We start from the raw sequence: 16,771 nt of genomic DNA, 5'->3' as shown, positions 1-16,771 counted from the left end.
GTTCATGTTTTGCACACTGTACAAGTTCTACTTTAATTCTGCACTAAGTCAAATTATTAAAATAATAATAAAAAAATGTTTACAATAAAATCAACTTAAAAAAACAACTTGGATTTTTTCCAAATTCATATATATATATATTCAATGTATGTGTATACTGGATTTAATTTTAATAACCTTGATATACTTGAAGTATCGGATCGGGACTTGGTATCGGCAGATACTTAATATTTAATGACTCGGATCGGGGTCCCAAAAAATGTGATCGGGACATCCCTAGAAATAGCTTTTGACATTTTTGACCCATTGATTTTTCATTAAACCCATTCTTCCCTACAGTGGAGTTTTGGCTGAACAGTATCCCAAAATTCTATTTGATGCAGTTCCCATCATCTGGATCAAACCAAGTGAGAGAATAAATCAGTATCATTTTAAGCCTCCTTTTTATTTTTGTCACTTCATACTTTTGTTGTTCCCTGCTTTTTCCAAATCTGTTTTTAGTTGATAAGAGGGAGGTGGAAAAGCCCAACAACATCTATGAGTGTCCTCTCTACAAGACCAGTGAACGAAAGGGGACACTGTCCACCACCGGCCATTCAACAAATTTTGTCATCAGCATGACGCTCCCTACCAGCAAGCCGCCTCAGCACTGGATCAAAAGGGGCGTGGCTTTACTCTGTCAACTCGATGATTGACAAAGCACTTCCTCTACAAGACCAGTGAACGTAAGGGGACACTGTCTTTTGTTGTTCCCCGCTTTTAGTTACAATTATGCCTAATATATCCAAAATTGTTTTAAAAAATAGTCGCCAGAATTCAGACAACTTGGGCCATGCCCAAAACATGTGGGTAAGATTGCATGGAGTCTGGGAGCATATACTACACTTCTCATCAAATTTGTCTGGAAAGAGCTTTGATAGTTTGTCTTTACTATAATGTAATCTGTGGAAGACTTTAAATTGTGTTAGTGACAAACTAGCGCATCTGGATGACGAGGTTAACAACCTCCATGGCTCCCTCCCAGAATTCCCGCAGCAGTAGTTTACGAAATTACTGCTACGGGAGCTTGAGACAACACTGCTTTCACAAGTTAGCCAAACCGGAAGTCTCAAACCCATTCTTCCTTACAGCGGAGTTTTGGATGAACAGTATCCCAAAATTCTATTTGATGCAGTTCCCATCATCTGGATCAAACCAAGTGAGGGAATAAATCAGTATCTTCATACTTTTGTTGTCCCCTGCTTTTTCCAAATCTGTTTTTAGTTGACAAGAGAGAGGTGGAAAAGCCCAACAACATCTATGAGTGTCCTCTCTACAACGAAAGGGGACACTGTCCACCACCGGCCATTCAACAAATTTTGTCATCAGCATGACGCTCCCTACCAGCAAGCCGCCTCAGCACTGGATCAAAAGGGGCGTGACTTTACTCTGTCAACTGGATGATTGACAAAGCACTTCATTTACTACATTATTCTCAAATGTGGCTTTATAATATTCCATCTTTGAACCAATAATATCACTGCAATTTGAAAATTCTTTATACAGACTTTTTGAACATGTTTTTCTGAACACTCCCACCATCCGCAAACTCGTGTGATTGGTTGAGCAGGTACTTTTATGTAGTGCTATTCAATGCTTTGAAAGCGTCACAGTGAATTTCATACCACGTGCTTCTATGGAAACCAAAGTGTTTTCAGAAAATGCAAAACTGCAAATTTCTCTCGCGGTAACAGATGTCATATAGAGCAAATTAACAGCTACGAGAACAGGTAACAATGCAACCTCGTTTGTAACAACTCGTCAAAACCTATTTTGGTATGAACAAACATATTTGGCTCGGAGTTTGTTACCCATTTGCGTGCCAACATAAACATTGAGCCTACATAGGCTCGATTTTGACGCACAGTGTAATATATCTATCTGAATAATTTCTTCCAGTCGTCATTCAAAATGCCCACCTCATCGGAGGCTTTTAAACCTCATGGGGCAGATGCTCTGAAGAGGTACGAAGCTTTACCTCCTATCCCAAGCATAAAGGTTGACGGCGGGAGGTCAGGGTTCAGCCTTACTTAAGTACCAGCAAGCCGCCTCAGCACTGGATCAAAAGGGGCGTGCTTTACTCTGTCAACTCGATGATTGACAAATTACTTCATAAAACGTTGACTTTAATTTATTTTTTCTTGTCAACAGGTTCCACATAATTTAATTAAGTTGAAAACAAATATTGTAAGGTTGTTCAATGTAATAGGGTTGTTTTAGGGACAAGTAATTTCTTTAAGTTTAGCCAACTATTATCACTAATTTTCACCCAACAAAAGACATTTAAGTTCAATTACCTAAAATCAGTTATGTTCTATAGACTAACAAAATTTGTTTAGAAGTTGCAGACAAATAAAGATAAATAGAATACAATCTGTCAAGTGTTTTTCTATTAAATGGTTTTAAGTGTAAAGCAGGCCTTTATGTTAAACGCCACAAACTTTTAAGTGCTCAATGTTGGTTCACTCATTGTTTAAAGCAACACTATGTAGTTTTTTTACATTTAAATAATGTCTCTAAAATTATTTCAGTGATGGAACAACTTTTAACTGGACAAATTGTACTGTTGCTGCAACCTGAGCAACCTCCTAGCTGCTAAAAGCACACTCTAAGTGGCGGTGGAGGGTAGAGCACACAGCCCCGCCCCCCCCCCTGCCTGCAGAAGAGTGTCTGATACCAGGCACTGTTGCGCTTTTCAACCACATGGGGGAGCTGTAAGTCATTTTACATGGAAACTACATAGTGTTGCTTTAAGTACATACATGACAGAGAAACATGTCACCCAGAACACTGGTGTGTGCTACACACACACACACACACACACACACACACACACACACACACACACACACACACACACACACACACAATAAAATATAAAAAGGTAAATGAACTTTCAAGTCGTGATGCACATCAACACTCTCTATCACTTTTTTAACACTGTAAACTGGAGTGGTGGCAGCATGACCTCCCTCAGCATTAATGCTGTGAAAAAAATTCTTGACACGCTTTACATGACAAAGAAACATGTCACCCTGAACAGTGGTGCACCTCACAAAAAAAAAAAAAAAAGTGTTATAAGCTTAAGTTTTTCAATTAAAGGGTTTCAAGTGCAAATCAGTCCTTCATGTAAAACGCCAAACTTTCAGTGTTGGTTCACTCATAAAGTTTGTTTTTAAGCATCTGTACCTTGGGTGAGAGTCTGGAAGCATCCAGCTGGAGGAAGATTTTCTGAAGCACCTCAAAGAACATTTTCAGTTCCTGAGGATAGCTGAGGTTCATTGCATATGCACATGCAGAAGCTATGTCTTCCAAGTCATGAAGCACTTCAACACCCTCAATTCCTATTCCAACATCAAATGGAGTGCTGGTGGCATCACCTCCCTCAGCATTAATGCTGTAGATGCCAAAGACAAGTTCATCAAGCTCCCTCTGGGCAGCTCAGCCATCTGAATACTTTCCAACACACAAAAAAAGGACAACAATGAAGTCACCAGCCAATTATAAAATTCCAAAGAGCTCATTTGCATTGCAGTTTTCTAAATAAATGTTTAAAAATAGTGCTTGATTACTAACTTTATATCCAAACTGATTACTCGCAATTTGTACACTTGCTGGCCACCTTAGTTAGTACACCTGTATGATCTGAAGCCATCTTTTATAAGCTCTGCCATAAGTTCTACTTTTATAAGATTATAGTTCTTACAAATTTTAAGATTAAATGATCATAAACATGATTTAGTCTAGACCAAAATTGCCTTTCCTAAAAGCCATATCCCACAATGAGTGTGTTTACATGCAAAGTCTTACGCAGATTATGCTTAATAAACTGATAACATGTGGGGTCACCCTGCTGGATATACCAGCAAGACCAGCATATGTTGTGTTTTAGTGCTGGTATGCTGGTGACCACCAGCACCCAACCAGCATGGGAATGATGCTGGTCTATGCTGTTTTTCAGCAGGGCATGTAAACGCATAAAACGGTTTTCTTTATAGGGAAAAGCTTATAAGTTGCACAAGCAAAAACTGATCGGCACAGGTAACTTTTTTGCTCATTACCCCAATTTTGCATTGCAAGTAAACACCTTAACCAGCTTTCGCGCAGTTTGGTTCACGTGTGCATGTCTCCGCGTGTGAAAGATAAACGTCACACGTAAAAAGCGCCAAGTAACACAAAAGTCTGCGCTCAACTTAAGCAATTGACAGAGAAACTGTGGAAATAAAAGCTCATGTTACATTTACAAGTGTAGATATGAGAAGAGATATGACAGTTTGGCGGCATTACCGGATGCAAGTTATTTTGGTTTATAAAGTTTTAAATGTGGATATTTCTACAACGAAACTGCGCGGATTACCCTCAGAAGGACTTTGTTTATCATCGTGGAGCCGTTTGGATTTATTTTGTGAAGGATGGATGCACACTTTTTGGACTTGAAGGTCGTGGACCCTATAACTTCACATTTGATTAACTGAAAGATCTAAAACATTTTCTAAAATAACTGAAAATGTCATCGTCTGAAAAATTATGGACATATGCATCTCGGATGGCTTCGGGGGGAGTAAATCATGGGTTTAATATCATTTTTGGCCGAACTATCCCTTTAAGACAGATTTCCCGTCAGCTTTTAGGCAGTGACAATATGGACTGCGAGAAACCTGACGAATCTTCAAATGTAAAAGCAGTTTTCTGCATAGCATGTTAATGCAAGAAAACAGGTTTCTATAATAAACAGATTTTTTATACTTATCTGCTTATTCTGTGCATGAAAACGCACTCAATGTTAAATGGATAATGTGATATTCTTAAAAGCCCTAGAACACCGTTACTGCTGCAGTAATTGTTAGCATTACCTACCATATACTCTTTGAAGAGACTGCTCGGATTTTCATTTAGATAGATACAAAGTGCCGTGAGGAGACACTACCTCTTCTTTTGAGCGGTTTCATTCTAAATCAGGAAAAAAAGCATCAATATACTACACATATTACATCAGTATATCAGTTTCCTCAAAATTCTGGCCATTTATCCATAGTGTGTAGTGTAAAAAAGAAATAGCATTTTTTTAAATGGGGGAAAAATCATGTAAATCTCAAAAATCTTTGAAAAAAACATATAGGTGCATTTCCAGATGTTATTGGTTTCAGACAAATGACAGCACAAACTAGACAAAATGTACTTATTCCTTAATGTTTTCTACAAAAGAGTAAACTATACCCGTGCAGTCGGTGCAAAGATCAGGTCAATTTGCCTTCCTTTAGATCCACTCTTCAGCAATCTGATGAGCTGATCAGCGTGGTGGTCAAGTTGTGCAAAAAATTTTGTGACGAGGGGAACAGTGGTAAACTGCAGAAATTCTGCTTCCACCTTTGAATAATGTCCACAAACAAAATGTTATTGGTGTATACTACAATTTTAATGAAAGACCCTGTGTTACTGTATTCTTTAATTCTTCACATGGTCATTTAATGCATTATACAACATTGTTCATTGATGTTTTAAGAAGCAGTTTATACCTCAGGCACAGTGAACAGTCCTGGCCATCTGGTCTATCATGGGTTGGTCTCTGACTACCTCCCGTCTAGCAAAGGTCTTGTTCAATAGTCTTGTTCAATAATTCAATAAACATTCGATAATCTTTTAAAAACTGAAATTATCAATTGCTACTGATACTTTAACAAACCGGATACAAACCGAAAGACAAAATGAAAAGGTCACGCAAGAAACAATATTTACTTTTTTTCAGTATTTAGATTGCAGATCTTACCTATTATGAGTGAAGCACCTTGGCAGGAACACAAAACACACCTTTTATTAAGGACCTGGAAAATTGCAAAGGATAAACAAACAAAGAAATTAAAATAAAGACGTTGTGAAATTGAATTAACAATAAAATAATCATGCTTTGTTATTTTTAAAGTAAAAAGGGTTTCAAACCAATTTGTATTAACCACTGTTTATTTTGACAGCAGATTTTAGTTTAGTTTTAGTCAGATGGATGAACTTAGTATTGCAGTTTCAAGATGAGAATGTCTGTAGCAGTGTTTTTAAATTAACAAATATGTTAACTTCGTATATTTCTTAAATATATCTGCAAAACATATAGGGTCGGTTTCCCAGACAGGGATTAGACTAGTTCTAGGCTATATCATATCATATAATAATAATAATATATGCAAGCGCTGTCCAAACTGAAAACAACTTGCACTGACATATCTTAAAATACATCAGTGCCCTTTGTTTTGCCTCAAAATTGACACAAGTAATGTTTTTAGTAAGGTATGTTACTAACACTAGTTATATTATCAATTAAATCCTAGTCCTGGCTTTAGATAATCCCTGTCCAGGAAACCACCCCGTGTATTTTTATGGTTTAGTAGAGTCAAAAACGTTGAGTTCAGGGGCCTCATTTATTAACATTGCTTTGAAAATGTTCTATATTTCTACCTACGAATGAAATTTAGTATGTGCGTGAGTACGAAAAAATTAGGGATGCACCGATCCGATATTCTGGATCGGTATCGGGGCCGATCCGGCATTTTTTGCTGGATCGGATATCGGACTAACAGGACCGATCCAATTCCGATACTGCGCATTACCCATGGTTGTCACTGACAAGCGATTAAAACGTCAAAGTATTATAAAAGCACCATAAACGTTTTTATGCACTATAATCAAAGTAATCTTACACTCAATAGCTTCATGTGAAGGAACAAACGCACATTTAAAAATATTCATGTTCACAGAAAAACTATAACTTACTTGCAAACTGAGTTAATCCACTGATGAGAAGCGGACGGATAAAAACGCGTCATCCAACACAGGCACACACACAATAACTGTAACGTTAGGCTTTATTAAAGATCTGATTTCATAAAGTCTCAGTAAGCTGTTGGATGGATGCAATTCACTATGTGCTGAGGATTCACAGGTGAAGCGGACGGATGAAACGCGTCATTCAACACACGAACACTCAATAACTGTAGGCTGTTTTAAAGATCTGATTTTATAAAGTCTCAGTAAGTTGTTGGATGGATGCAATTCAGTATGTGCTGAGCACACGATGCATCAAATCTTTTTGTGTTTTAATAGTTATGAACTTAGCTTTCCATTGCGGAGCGAGGATTCCCATGCGAGTGTGAGGACGCTTCTAGAGCATCAATGCTGCACAGTATTGCGCAGAATGCGCACTCAATATGATTTAGGCGCATCAATTCTGCACCCGAAATGTGCATATAAGGTCCGGTTAAGTGCATAATTCCCAAAATAACCATCTGCACACTAAAGCTTTTTTACTGTGTGACTTTTTGCGCAATTAAGGAAAATATATTTAGCATACTTATTTGATCAAACGTGCCTATTTTATGTTCTCCTAAACACTGCCATGGTTAATAATTACTCATGTTCTTGTAACTTGTAAATTATTTTAAATTATTGGTTTTTAATTTAAAAGTATAATTATATATAATATAATTATATTATGCTAGATTTAGACATTTATATAGTGTATGTCTGTGTGTGTGTGTGTGTGTGTGTGTGTGTGTGTGTGTGTGTGTGTGTGTGTGTGTGTGTGTGTCTGTGTGTGTGTGTGTGTGTGTGTGTGTGTGTGTCTGTGTGTGTGTCTGTGTATAATTTAAATTGCTCAAGAAAAATATAGTAGTATCGGATCGGCAGGTATCGGAATCGGCCGATACTCAGAATTCGGGTATCGGAATCGGATCGGAGATGGAAAAAGTGGTATCGGTGCATCCCTAGAAAAAATCGGGATTTATCAAACGTGCGCACGTGGTTCGTACGCACATCAGTAAGTAATCCTTATGATAAATCCCACTTGTTCTTAAGACTGTGTTAGAACAGTCTAACTTTTCTGCTTCAAATTAACGTTAGACCAAATTAAAATTAAGGTTGTGATTTTTTTCTTCATGTCTTGAAAAAAATTAGATGACTGACTTTGTAAGACTTTAAGCAGTTTATGTAACGAGCCACAGATAAAAAATATAAAGAAAATATATCTTATTAAAAACAAAAAGATCGAAACTGGTGGAAAAACAAATATCCTCCTACCTTTACCAGCCGTTGAAAAGGTAAGACGTTCTGTCAAAACCAATCGAGGAAAAGCTTTGCAAGGGTCAAGCAAGTTTAGAGAATTGCAGTGAATTATCTTTGTGCATGTGTAGTCTGGCAAGTCATGCTCTTCTTCTTCTTATTTGAGGTTATGGCAGTTCGCGTCGCACTATACTGCCACCCTCTGGATGTAAGAATTTTGAAGTTAACATAAATAGTTTGTGTTTAGACAACGCCTTAGGATTTTGTAAAGTTATAAGACATAATTACGTAGACCTTAATAGAAAAAAACTTTTCAAGTCAACAAATATAATTATTATAAGTAAACTGAATATAAATATATAATGTAAAGTCCACAACCTTCCTTGTTCATTTTTTTGAGTGTTTACTACATTATTCTCACATGTGGCTTTATAATATTCCATCTTTGAACCATTATCATTAAAAATAATATCTCTGCAATTTGAAAATTCTTTATACAGACTTTTTGAACAGGTTTTTCTGAACACTCCCACCATCTGCAAACTCGTGTGATTGGTTGAGCAGGTATTTTTATGTAGTGCTATTCAATGCTTTGAAAGTGTCACAGTGTTTACAATTTTCAAGCCATCAGTGTACTACTGGCTTTCTAATTGCTGTCCCGGCATATAAAGCAGTACTACAAAACATTTTAACAATGAAAACATGACATCCTTGGATAATGCTTTTATTTAATCAATGCACTGCTTCTGTTTTTCTAAAGTAAGTCATTTGTGACTTTCAATAGATCAAATAAGGAGAGTAAAGTACAAAAATGTTTCATTTGCATACAGCATGTTCTTTTCTAAGACAACAACATGGTAAGATCATTAATTCCCATGTCAGCTGTCCGGTTGGGTAGTATTGCAGGACGGAGTGTCATGCAGTGGGTCAATGCTAGGAGTTGGTTGGTTGCCCCATGCCTCATGAGTGCATATTTTTAACTGTGCATGGATATAAATAGTCATGTGAGTGTAAAGCGATCAAAAACACGGTACGGATACAACTGCCACAAAAACAACAGCATTTCCTGTTGCCTCAAGGTAAATACTGTAGAGGGTTTTATTTATTTAAGCGTAGCCTACTGTATGTAAATGGATTTCTATTCCTGGAACTGTGCATGAGATGCAGTGCTGCATGTGTTTAAGATATCAGAGCTAACCGTTTGACTTTATTTTTTAACCGGCTATGTTGATGATCTAGTCTTTCAATGCTTTGTTTAGGCTTTAGTTTTACTACATGAGCATTCTCTTGTAAAACGGTGCCATAGAAACTATAGCAGATATTTTCAGCTTTAACAACACACAATTAATGTAAACTATTGAATCCATGTACAAAGAGTCCATTATTTTGAACCTTTTTAATAATCTAAGTGGTCAAATTACCTTTCAAGCATGCACTGTTTTTCACCATACACTCAAAATAAAGGTGCTAGAAGAACCATTTTTGGTCCCTCAAAAAATAAAGGTGCATATTTGTACCTCAAAGGTACAGTACTGTGCTAAAGTCTTAGGCCACCATGCCAGAATTAGAATTGTTTGTTTTTGCAATGTTATAGTGATCATATATAATTGTTGCTCAGTCTCTTCAATAGAATACACCCAGAAAATACAAAAAATGTGTATATAGTATTAAAAAGTGTATAAAAATGTAAACTGATGTGTCAAGTTTTTAGGGTAAACTCCCTTTCCACTTGAGCAATAGCAGGAAACTGCAGAATCTCTTAAACATAAATAAAATTAAATCCTGATTTCTAACTTGAAAGAAATGAGTCTTTTTACTTCATTCTGCTCAAAAACCCTCAAGATGTGTTTAGTGCCAAGAGAGGTCACACTAAACAGCGACGATGCCTAAAGAAGACATTTAGTCCTGAAAATTAATTTTTTTTTATACATATTTCCTGTATTTTCTGTTTGTATCTTAATAAAAGAGTGAAAAATAAATATGGATGGACATTAAAACTTCTAAAACAACAAGTCTGGTGGTGTTGACTTTTGCGCAGTACTGTACATATCTGTACCAAAATGATACATATTATTTTATTATGCACCACCTTTTGTACCTTTTATCTCAAAGTGTATGAAATATAAATAAGCGTTATATTTTGAGTAAAAAAGATATTAATAAGCTAAAGCACTTTTTCGACAAATCCCCAAAATACTATTTCATTTAAGAACCCAAGTAGCAGATAAAAAGCACATTTTTACCTTCTGAGGAGAGTTTATTAGAGGAGCATGGAGGAAGTGTATGATGCTGAGGATGACTGGGATGAAGATGAGGCCACTCAGTACATGATTGAACAAAGTTTACTGGAGCACAACAAACATGCTGATTCAACTGCCAGGTACAGCTGCACCCCATCCCATTTGATGCATGGACTGACCCATATGCCTTTCCCTGTGGTTAACTACATGATCAAACACTTCGTTCTGACGTCCATTATAGTGATCCATTAGACTGCATAGACCATGAGGAAATATTCACGGCTATACAGGCTGGTAAGAACACTGCTATACAGAACTGGTAAGTTACCTGATTGCCTTAAAATAGCCTTTACTAAGGCTAGTAAAATATTAGTTGACTCAAAAAAGTTTGAGAAAAATTGTTGTGTCAACTAAAGTTTATTTTTAAAGCAACACAATGAAGTTTTTTTACCTTTAAATAATGTCTATAAAATTATTTTAGAAATAGAACAACTTTTAAATGGACAAATTGTACTGTTGCTGCAACCTGAGCAGCCTCCTAGCTGCTACAAGCACACTCTGAAAGTGGCGGTGGAGGGTAGGAAACACAGCCCCGCCCCTCCCCCTGCCTGCAGAAGAGTGTCTGATACCAGCCACTGTTGCGCTTTTCAACCACATGGGGGAGCTGTAAGTCATTTTTACATGGAAACTACATAGTGTTGCTTTAAATTTTTAGGGCAACCAGGTAGCTTGCTTAATTTAGTTTAACCATCTTTATTCACAGTGTATTAAAAGTATAAAAAAAATAATTTCCATGTGTGATGTCAGGTAATGAGGATGCTCTGAAGATCATGGTTCAGCGTAAGGAGGCTCTGTCTAATGCAGACGGCAGGGGCTGGATCCCTTTGCATGAAGCCGCCATACAACAAAAGAGGAGCATTTTGGAGATCATATATGGAGGTATAGGAATTATCTTTATTTTGTGTTTACCTCACTAAATTAAAAAGATATTTCATTAATTCATTATTTCATGTTCAGCTTCTCCTCAGGGGTCGCCCCAATGGCGTACTTTGAAAGGAGAGACTCCGTTGTTTCTTGCCGTTGTGCACGGCCAAAGAGACAATGCCACATTCCTGCTTCAAAACGGCTCTGACCCGAACTGCAAAAATGAGGATGAGGACTCTGCATTGATTGCAGCTGTGAAGCAAAGGACTATTTTGACAGCATGACTTTTATCTGCAAAACACAAAAGTAGACATTTTGAAGAACATTGATATGCCTACAACACGGGTATTGACTTTCATTGTATGGGCACAAAACAACTGAGACATTTCTCAAAATATCTTCTTTTGTGTACCATAGTAAAAAGAAACATATATAGAAACATATAAGAAACTCTTTATTCAATGATGCATCTTTATTAAAGGGACACTCCACTTTTTTTGAAAATAGGCTAATTTTCCAGCTTCCCTATAGTTAAACATTTAATTTGTACCGTTTTGGAATCCATTCAGCCGATCTTCGGGTCTGGCGGTACCACTTTTAGCATAGCTTAGCATAATCCATTGAATCTGATTAGACCATTAGTGTCGTGCTAAAAAATAACAAAGAGTTTTGATATTTTTCCTGTTTAAAACTTGATTCTTCTGTAGTTACATCGTGTACTAAGACTGACTGAAAATTAAAAGTTGCAATTTTCTAGGCAGATATGGCTAGGAACTATACTCTCATTCCGGGTAATAATCAAGGACTTTGCTGCCGTAACATGGCTGCAGGAGGCGCAATGATATTACGCAATGCCTGAAAATAGTCCATTGCTATTGAAAATTACCAAGGGGATGTAACTACACAAGAGTTAAGTTTTAAAGAGGAAAAATATCGAAACTCTTTGGTTATTTTTGAGCGCGATGCTAATGGTCTAATTTGATTAAATTGATTATTCTAAGCTATGCTAAAAGTGGTACCGCCAGACTCGGAGATCGACTGAATGGATTCCAAAATAGTAAAAATAAAAATTTTAACTCTAGGGGAGCTGGAAAATGAGCATATTTTCAAAAAAAGTGGAGTGTCTCTTTAAAGGGATAGTTCACCCAAAAATGAAAATGCTGTCATTTACTCACCCCTATGTTGTTGTTACAAACCTGAATAAATTTCTTTGTTCTGTTGAACACAAAGGAAAATAATTGTAATCAAGCAGGAAACAGAAGCACCATTGACTTCCATAGAAGGAAAAATACTACTATAAAAGTGAATGGTGCTCAAAAACAGTTTGGTGAAAACATTGCTCAAAATATCTTTGTGTTCAGCAGAACAACAAAATTAACACAGGTCAACATGGAGGTGAGTAAATGATGACAGAATTTTCTTTTTTTTTAGTGAACTATCCCTTTAAGTGTGATCCTTTAGTATTTACTATATACCTCAGTGAGACGGTAGACTGCATTTGGCAAAGAATCCTGCTAAAGCAAATGATTAATTCATTTATTTATTTTTTGCAAACAGCTGTAAAGAATGACCAATATGACCTGGCTCTTCTTCTGTTACGCTACAATGCCAAAGTGGACCAAAAGGGAAGCATCCAAAGAACTGCTCTGCATGAAGCATCTGTGCTTGGCTTAGATAACTTCGCATACCTGCTTCTACAGTCAGGTGCCGATCCAAACGCCATTGACGCGTGTGAACATACACCTTTAGGACTTGCTGCACAAGCTGGACATCTTAACGTTGTGGAGGTTCTGCTTCAGAAAGGTGATTTTTACATGTGTGTTTGTGGAAAGAAATACTGTATGTCTTAAAGGTGCAGTGTGTAATTTTTAGAAGGATCTCTTGAAAGAAGTGCAAAATAATATACAAAACTATATTATCAGTTGTGTATAAAGACCTGAACGTTATGTTTTTATAACCTTAGAATGAGACGTTTTTATCTACATACACCGAGGGTCCCCTTACATGGAAGTCACGATTTTGTGCCACCATGTTTCTACAGAAGCCCTTAAAGGAATATTCCATTTTCTTAAAAGAAAAATCCAGATAATTTACTCACCACCATGTAATCCAAAATGTTGATGTCTTTCTTTGTTCAGTCGAGAAGAAATTATGTTTTTTGAGGAAAACATTGCAGGATTTTTCTCATTTTAATGGACTTTAATGGACACCAACACTTAACACTTAACTCAACATGTAACAGTTTTTTTCAACGGAGTTTCAAAGGACTATAAACGATCCCAAACGAGGCATAAGGGTCTTATCTAGTGAAACGATTGTCATTTTGACAATAAAAATAAAAAATATACTCTTTTAAACCACAACTTTTCGTCTAGGTCCGGTCCAGCCCGACCTAACGTAAATGCGTAGTGACGTAGGGAGGTCACGTGTTACATATATAAAACGCAAATTTGCGGACCGTTGTAAACAATAAACTGACACAAAGACATTAACTCTTTCACCGCCAGCGGTTTTTTTTAAAAAGTTGCCAGCCAGCGCCTAGTGGATAATAGCGGTATTGCGGAAAGACGGAAATACTCGTCATTGGCGGGGAAGCGTTTTCTCTTGATTGACGAGATATCTCGTCAATGGCGGGGAAAGAGTTAATTAGTATCAGTTGACATACAACAATGTAGGAACGGTCCTCTTTCAACACACTTGTAAACACTGGGGCGGAGTTTCGCGTTCGTCCTCTGTGACCTCTTGACGTCATGATGTATTGCGTGGGGTCACGCTGGCGCATCACGACCGGATCTAGACGAGAAGTTGTGGTTTAAAAGTGTATATTTGTTATTTTTATTGTCAAAAATGACAATCGTTTTGCTAGATAAGACCCTTATGCCTCGTTTGGGATCGTTTATAGTCCTTTGAAACTCTGTTGAAAAAACTGTTACGTGTTGAGTTAAGTGTTAAGTGTTGGTGTCCACCAAAGTCCATTAAAATGAGAAAAACCCCGCAATGCTTTCCCCAAAAAACATATCTTCCCCTCAACTGAACAAAGAAAGACATCAACATTTTGGATGACATGGTGTTGAGTAAATTATCTGGATTTTTCTTTTAAGACAATGGAATATTCCTTTAACGGACAAACTTTTTAACTAAGTTGTCTCCGACGATGAAATGTTTGTCCGGTGGTGGCTATCGTAGCTTCTTTATGCATTTTAAAAGCGAGGGTTGGGCAGTGGACTGAGCTGTTGGTTGCAATTTGCAACTTTACCACTAGGTGCCGCTAAAATTTACACACTGCACCTTTAATGATCAGGTGTTTAACAATATAATAAAATGTGTCCCAGTCTAAAACCCAGCTAAAAGTCCTTTTTTTGTGATTTACCGTTTTTTACATAAAATCCTCCCAAATAATGTAAAAAAACATTTTGTGAAAATATAACCTTGATATCTTTAATATTGGCAGAGTAAAGGCCATGTCAAAGATTGAAATCAATAAGTGAAATTAAACCTTGAAGCTCCTAGTGTCGTAATTAGATTATGAGACTGGACTCTACTATTTATTATGGAGCTTTAATCATATTTTTATTAATTTCCAGGTGCCAGTGTTTGGTCCAAGCCCAACTCTCCAACTTCAGCATCAGTTTTGTTCGACGCAGCCGCTTCTGGAAACCCTGACATCATTTCACTGCTGCTGGAATACGGAGCCGATCCCAACATGCCAACCAACACCGGTCATCTCCCCATCCACCGTGTGGCCTACCGTGGGCATCTGCTGTGAGTAATGTACCCCTATTGAGTTCAATACAGTGTTTGATATTGATACACCCCTGATTCTATGTCTTGTAAATAGAGCCCTGGAGCAACTCATCCCGGTGACTAGAAAGGATGCAATTAAGGAAAGTGGCATGAGCCCCTTACACTCCGCTGCTGCTGGAGGTCACCCGCAGTGTCTGGAGCTGCTCCTGAGTTCAGGGTTCGATCCTAACTTCATGCTACACCCGAGAGTGCGCAGAAACTACGATGATGAACGCAGGTCGACGCTATTTTTTGCCGTATCGAATAACGACGTCCAATCTGCCCGGGTGCTCCTGGAGGCCGGGGCCATGGTAAATCAGGACCCCATAAGCTGCCTGCAAGTGGCCATGCGGCTGGGCAACTACGAACTTATAAACACCCTGCTGCGTTACGGTGCCAACGTAAATTACTACTCCCGGGTCAACACCACCCACTTCCCTTCTGCCCTGCAGTATGCACTGAAGGATGAGGTGATGCTGCGAATGCTGCTTAATAACGGCTATGACGTGCGACGGTGCTTCGACTGTCCGTATGGACAGGCCTCGCACGTGCCTGCAGACTATGAAGGCTGGAGTGCCTCTGTCATAAAGGATGTAGTGGTAAGTACTTCTATTGCTTGATATCATAAAAATAATGATGGATCAGTATAGGAGATCATTTGGTAAATTTACCTACACTAAATGAATTATGATTTATGATATAGTTTTGTGAGGTGATCACAGTGTACTGGCTCAAGCACATCTCAGCTCAAGTAGTGCGAATTATGCTGGATTATGTTGATCATGTGACGCTCTGCTCCAAACTGAAGAGCGTTCTGGTTGACCAACAACAGTGGGCGGAAATATGTAAAATACAAGGTGAGTCGTTTGTCACATCATATTCAAACACTGACTTCTTTAGTGAGATCCACTAGATCTCACATTTGGTATTGTTTAGCCTTTTTTTATAGCACACATCTGAGTGTTCTCTGTTCTCTTTAGAAAATGCACGAAGCCTAAAGCACCTCTGCAGACTGAAGATCCGTGAATGTTTGGGTCGCTTGCGTCTGAGGGCTCCTGTTTTTATCAGTTTCCTTCCTTTACCTGCCAGTCTCAAAGACTATATTCGCTATAAAGAGTATGATATTTACAGTAGAGGAAGTATTTCAGGGGAAGAGTAAAATCAGATGGATACTTCTATACATTACAAGCTGCTGAGAACTTCATGGATATTTATTATTTGATATAATTTGCATTTGGTATTTGGAAAAAGGCCAAACAACATTATAAAGTATTGGTTTTGTTCCATGTACAGATACAGTGTGTTGAAAAAGATATATGATGTGACGTAAATAGAAGATTTGTATATCTTGTTCACTTATAAATAAGTATACAGAATACAGGAGTGTAGTTTTGGTTTGAACATGGAGTTAATCGTTGTATAAATATTCGGGGGTCTTAAAATGGCTATTTTTGATTATTGGGGGTTTATATCCCCCAGCCACCCAGGTGACTATGTGCCTTACACAATGTATAATTATATAGGGTGTCATTTGCCATTTGAAGGAAAACACCACCGTTTTTCAGTGTTTTGCTGTGTTCTTGCCTCAACTTGGACGAATGGATGCATGCCTCTCTTTTTGCAGGGCGTGCACTTGATCTTTGTGCGGCGCATCGTGAATGTGTTGGCATTTAGCCTAGCCCCATTCGTTCCTTGGGATCCAAACAGGGATGAATTTAGAAGCCACCAAACACTTCCAT

General features: G+C 37.7%; 2 protein-coding genes and 1 long non-coding RNA gene across 3 annotated transcripts in view; 2 read left to right on the top strand and 1 right to left on the bottom strand.

Moving 5' to 3' along the window:
* Positions 1-2,463, top strand: part of dnah12 (dynein, axonemal, heavy chain 12) — a 39,016-nt gene extending 36,553 nt beyond the window's left edge. The window contains 2 exon segments of the mRNA XM_055188111.2: positions 340-407; positions 502-2,463. Coding sequence (XP_055044086.2) covers positions 340-407; positions 502-695 — 262 coding nt within the window. The 3' untranslated portion in view covers positions 696-2,463.
* A 400-nt stretch (positions 2,464-2,863) lies between these two features.
* LOC129430682 (uncharacterized) lies at positions 2,864-5,622 on the bottom strand. Its single transcript, XR_012372888.1, has 4 exons — positions 5,556-5,622; positions 5,257-5,406; positions 4,897-4,989; positions 2,864-3,495 (listed from the first exon to the last, which is right to left on the bottom strand). It is a non-coding gene; the product is annotated as an uncharacterized lncRNA (long non-coding RNA).
* A 3,388-nt stretch (positions 5,623-9,010) lies between these two features.
* asb14b (ankyrin repeat and SOCS box containing 14b) lies at positions 9,011-16,412 on the top strand. Its single transcript, XM_073875136.1, has 10 exons — positions 9,011-9,164; positions 10,283-10,465; positions 10,567-10,619; positions 11,133-11,264; positions 11,343-11,505; positions 12,811-13,052; positions 14,834-15,011; positions 15,088-15,631; positions 15,736-15,889; positions 16,013-16,412. Exons 2-10 carry the CDS (start codon positions 10,356-10,358, stop codon positions 16,189-16,191), a joined length of 1,755 nt encoding a protein of 584 aa, XP_073731237.1. The 5' UTR covers positions 9,011-9,164; positions 10,283-10,355; the 3' UTR covers positions 16,192-16,412.
* Positions 16,413-16,771: the final 359 nt, after the last annotated feature.

This window comes from Misgurnus anguillicaudatus, chromosome 13 (genome assembly GCF_027580225.2).
Source record: "Misgurnus anguillicaudatus chromosome 13, ASM2758022v2, whole genome shotgun sequence".
In the NCBI taxonomy this organism is placed as follows: domain Eukaryota; kingdom Metazoa; phylum Chordata; class Actinopteri; order Cypriniformes; family Cobitidae; genus Misgurnus; species Misgurnus anguillicaudatus.
This window is presented reverse-complemented; position numbering and strand designations above follow the sequence as displayed.

Excerpts from the sequence above, each read along its gene's own strand:
- asb14b (XM_073875136.1), top strand. The coding sequence starts at position 10,356 with ATGGAGGAAGTGTATGATGCTGAGGATGACTGGGATGAAGATGAGGCC. Across the intron at positions 10,466-10,566 it reads CATGCTGATTCAACTGCCAG|TGATCCATTAGACTGCATAG; the intron begins GTACAGCTGCAC and ends CGTCCATTATAG. Across the intron at positions 15,632-15,735 it reads CTGTCATAAAGGATGTAGTG|TTTTGTGAGGTGATCACAGT; the intron begins GTAAGTACTTCT and ends TTTATGATATAG.